The sequence below is a fragment of the Sinocyclocheilus anshuiensis genome, unplaced genomic scaffold (genome assembly GCF_001515605.1).
Source record: "Sinocyclocheilus anshuiensis isolate Anshui unplaced genomic scaffold, SAMN03320099.WGS_v1.1 scaffold421, whole genome shotgun sequence".
NCBI classification, from domain to species: domain Eukaryota; kingdom Metazoa; phylum Chordata; class Actinopteri; order Cypriniformes; family Cyprinidae; genus Sinocyclocheilus; species Sinocyclocheilus anshuiensis.
The window spans coordinates 928,893-933,828 of NW_015540859.1; the positions used below are offsets into that span (position 1 = coordinate 928,893).

At 38.1% G+C, this 4,936-nt stretch overlaps 1 protein-coding gene across 3 annotated transcripts in view; it reads right to left on the reverse strand.

Annotated features, from left to right (window-relative positions):
- Positions 1–3,288, reverse strand: part of LOC107687956 (D-beta-hydroxybutyrate dehydrogenase, mitochondrial-like) — a 9,418-nt gene extending 6,130 nt beyond the window's left edge. For 2 of the 3 annotated variants that reach the window (XM_016485450.1, XM_016485448.1), the window contains exons 1-4: positions 3,149–3,288; positions 1,154–1,174; positions 603–1,018; positions 357–509 (exon numbers count right to left, since the gene is read on the reverse strand). In XM_016485450.1, coding sequence (XP_016340936.1) covers positions 357–509; positions 603–990 — 541 coding nt within the window. In that variant the 5' untranslated portion in view covers positions 991–1,018; positions 1,154–1,174; positions 3,149–3,288. Of the gene's footprint in view, positions 1–356; positions 510–602; positions 1,019–1,153; positions 1,175–2,829; positions 2,970–3,148 lie in introns of all 3 variants that reach the window. The other variant, XM_016485449.1, reaches the window with a different exon arrangement.
- Positions 3,289–4,936: the final 1,648 nt, after the last annotated feature.

The following is a 4,936-nucleotide window of genomic DNA, read 5'->3' on the forward strand; positions in this document are numbered from 1 at the left end:
AGAGAACCATCACCGGAATACTGAGCGATCCTTTCGGACTCCAATTCCCACAATGTCCCATGCCAGAGACTAATCACCTGCACAGCTGTTTCCTATTGCCCGGTCTATTTAAACTGTGCCTTCCAATCTCTCATTGCGAAGTCTTGTTTTGCCTTGCAGACATTTCTGAGCATTTTTCCCTGTGTTGAATACCTGTTGATTATAAACTTGAAGTATACTACTTTTTGGTAAGGGGTTGCATGCATGTAGACTCCCAAAACAATATTAGGAACCTTAAAATGGCATAATAACAGGCATTTTAATCAACAATGACTTTAGAACATTATACGCAAGTTAGAATAGATGGCATCAATGACCTTTGGATGCTCTGACAAGTGACAAGAATGGGATGGTGACTCTGATGGCACCAAACAGGTTAACGTCAGCCATCTTCTGGAAGTCCTTGGCAGTGCTCCACTCGGTCTCTCCCCAGTCACTGATTCCAGCATTATTTACCACAGCATAGAGGCCTGAAAAAATTACAACAATACACAGAACAAGAGGGATTTCATCCTTGAAATGTGAAATACTATAAATAAGACACTTTGAAGTGTTTAAGTTACCCTTCTCTGGCAAATTTGCTTGAACAAAATCCTTGGCCAAGCTGACATCTTCATCTTTGGTCACATCCAGCTGGAGCACCTTCATACGGTCAGAGCCTTCTTCAACCAGACTCTGAGCCCCGGGACACTCAGGACATAAACATCCGGCAAACACAGTGAAGCCCATGCGGTCCAGTTTCTTTGCAAGGTGATGTCCAAATCCACAATCACAACCAGTAATCAACACCGCCCGGCCGAATCCATCCGACAAGCTATTTTCTGCGTGGAATAGCATTTTAGCCCAGAGCATGAAGCAGATGACCAGACCGAAATATGTGTAAATGTATTCGTCACTCAAACAGTTGTAGGAAATGAGCAGGACGGTCATGCTGAAAAACACTGGCTTCATTGTGAATTAGGAGCTCTGATTGAGGAACCTTTAATTGATGAAACAGAAAAATTACAACTGAAAAGAGCATCAAAATACAAGTGGGTTAAAGGACCTCACAATATTAGCAGTTACATAAGATATCATGCAAGTAATATCATGCATTGTTACAGCATTATTTTACCTTGTTTTTTCCTTGTGGTATCTGTTGACATGCAAACACACACGCAAAAAAAAGATGAATGAGGTCGCACTCGACTGCAACCAGGTCATGCACAAAGACAGATTGATCAAGCGATTAAGAGCTGTGATCAGTTTTACTGTAAGCTACAGGCAGTAAATTAAGATAATCAACAGATATACAGACACAAATGTTCCAGTTTGAGGTGTTATAAACACATTCCGTGGTTTAATCAAAATAGCAAATACAGGAGATTTGCATTCATTCTTTTATTCAAGGAAGAATGACACAAGGTTTCACATGTCACATATATTAACACAATAAGACATTTAATTTACATTTAAAAGACATACATATATATACAAAAAGTAACAAAAAGTAAATATTGAAGCTGTGTGTGTGAGTGTATATATATATATACACTCACACACACACACACATAGCTTCAAAATGTCCTTTTTTTAACCTTAAAGGGCACCTATTGTGCAAAATTCACTTTTACATACGTAAATGTAAATGTACAACGTAAATGTGTTGGCAGTGTGTGTACACAACCACCCTATAATGATAAAAATCCACCTGCCCTTTTTTTAATCCCCATAAATCATAACCAGTGTCTCAGAACAAGCAGTTTCTGAATCTGTAAAATGTGACGTCATATTTTACATGCCCTGACATTGCTGTATTAGCAGAGACCCCACCCTGAGTGAGCCACAAACAATCTGCCATGTTTATCTGCTCACTAGAGCATTTAAAAGCAGCATTCAAGTAAGAATTGTCTGCTTATTAGAGCTACAGAAATGATTTATTCAAGAGCAGTGAGTGATTTTCTGTTTTTATTTTATTGTTTGGGTCATATAACAATAGATACTGCCTTATGCTGCTGTCAGTTAATACACAGATCTAATATAAACGTAGAATTTCTTTCCCAGCTGTTTACCTTCATAGATATAACCGACTGTTTTTTTTTTAACTCGCGTGTTTTTAACAAACTTGTGTGTATTTGACAGTCAAAGCGCAATGTGCTTCGGATGTGTGCACTCAGAAAACTGTATATCAGAAGTTTAAACTAATATGGCTTTAAAGTGCATGATTTCAGCACGATAGACATGATAATCAAAACCAAACAGATGTTTTTTTGCCAAAATATCGGAGGTACGAGCTGTAAAGGCATAGCGCTATTCTGGATAAGAGGGTGGGGAGCAGCAGCTCATTTTGTATTTAAAGATACATGTACGAAAACATTCCATTGAAAATAGGCATTTTCAAAATGATATAATAAATGATCTGTGGGTTATTTTGAGCTGAAACTTCACAGACACATTCTGGGGATACATGAGAGATAGCACATGCACGTCTGCAAGATGTCTGTTAAAGATCACTTGATCTGGAAAACATCTGCTGTGTACAAACATCTGACAGACGTTTTTAAGATGTCAGTTTTACATACATTCTAAATCATAAATCATGTCAAATAGACATCTTCGTGATGTACCTGTGCTATCAGGGATATTACATCTTGAAAAAAAGGGGCATATAGGTGACCTTTAATTTACCCCATTATTCCAAAAATAACCCTAGTTTGAAGATGCTAATTGTATTCTGGACATTGGAACCTAAAAAAAAAATAGAACTATAATTTACACACTCTCATGGCAGCCTAGTCATCATTCACTTACACTGCATGTAAAAGTGCAGCTTAGATATCACTTGGATCACCTTGTTCATTGGGAGAAAGTCATTTTGATTTGGAATGACATGAGGGTGAGAAAATCGGAAAGCTATCCTTTTAAGTACAGAGTAGGCTATGCCTATTAGTCTGCAATGCAAAGTAGAAAGATAGAGGGAAAGACAACTAGGTGTTTTTAGAGCCAAACTTTGGCAGCAAAGAGACCAATTCAGAAAGAAAGACTGTCAGTTTGACAGTTTTTGCTTCTTTTTTTTTTTATTGTTATACTGTGAACACATTATTTTTATATTGCTCTTCAGGTCACTTACCCACTCCTAGTTAGCTCTGCTGTTTTACTGTCTCTGTGCTTCATTTACCAGCTTAAACTAAATGTATACGTATCATATTGCTTTAGAGTAGACCTCTGAAAGAAGTCTTTAACAAACTATTAATTTCAGCTGAACACCTCATTTCCTCTTCTCTCCTCCCAAGTGCAAACTAAAACCAAACACTAGCAGGTCCTAGAGAGCCAGCGTTCTCTCATTCCAAATTGATTCTTTTGAACAGATCATTTTGAAAAAATGATTCAGTGTGAAGAGCTTTGTTAAATCACGGTGTGTTCCAAACGCGATATATCGCCCTCTGAAGGGCACTTCGGAGTGAAAACAATCACGGCCGCCATATTGAAGGGTCGTTCCAAACCGAAGTGCTCAAAACTGGCCACTTCAAAGGGCCCTTCAGAATGAAGGATTTCAAAGGGTACAACTGATGGACACTTCGGGGTTCCCATGATCCTTTGCGCAAATTCTTTGCATGATGACGGCACCTCCGTGTGGGCAGAAGATGATGACGCAGAAGGGCACTTCAAGAATAGGGATGAGCCCTTCCGAATGGAACGCAGGGATAATGAACCACTCGTTCGAACTGCTTGAATGATTAACTATCAGGTGTTCCCATTTTTCCCGTAAGAGAGGGCGTGGCCATCTGTAATTTTAATGTGTCTGGCTTCCGGTGTCAGCCGCTTCCAGTTATTTTTAGCTGTACAAAACAGCTCATTTTGCTGCTTGATATGGCAAACTGGTGTTTCTTACCATAATATTTTATGTATTGTCTTAACTATAAACACACTGGGTTGTAGCACAAACAATTTTACAGTTAATTGCATTTTGTTATTCTACTCGTTATTTCCCTACCGGGGATAATAAAGCGGAAATCTCGCACATTCACAGAAAACAGATTACTTCCGCATTGAAAAATAAGGTGGACACAAAGAGAATGTTTTCATGTACAAGCATGGACATTAAGTATTTGGTTATTATAGGAAATAAATTGTGATTATTTAGGGCTGCTAACTCTCAGACATTTGACATGAGACACAGTCACAGTCTCTGTTTCGGTCTGCCTAAACCAGCCTGGTCTCATGTTTATACGTAGGTATTAATACGTAAGTATAGTCGCTAATTCCACTTCTACCTAGAAACCTAAAAATTTCTGTACAGTATAAGAAACACATGACAGACAGATAAATGCAATTACAATCATTTATTTATTGCAAAAATGTCAAAAGCAGTTGGCAACATTAGAATTTGTAAAGAGTGCTTCAGTCAGCGCGGGCTTTGCTGCTCACGGTCACTGGACTCGCTGCTCGAGATGGAGAAGAAGATCGCCGAATAAAGGCTTGGATTTGGGTCTGTTCCTCGCAGTCGTATGGATTCGGAAGATTTGGATTACAGCGCACTAATAAAATTGTTTCATTTCGTAATTATGTTGCGTTTTTGGTGTATTTTATAGTTCTATTGTCAGTCACAGCATGTCGGAGAAAACGCCTTTTGTGGCCCATGGCAATCAAAGTAAACATTACATGACAAGTAAAGGTTAAACGATTGCAGAAATTTTATTTATTTTAAGGTTTAAAGTGAAGTGTTTAACGTTATGTAGGCATATTCTTGGAAACGAGCTGGCAGCAGAAATCACACAACAAAACGATGTTATAATTTCATAAGTAAATGAGTAAACAATTTAATAATGCAATTGAAAACAAGGTAATTCATATGACAAAAAACGAATAAAATTGATGCCGCGATTTCAATATTCATAAGGATTCATTTTTAGGTGTC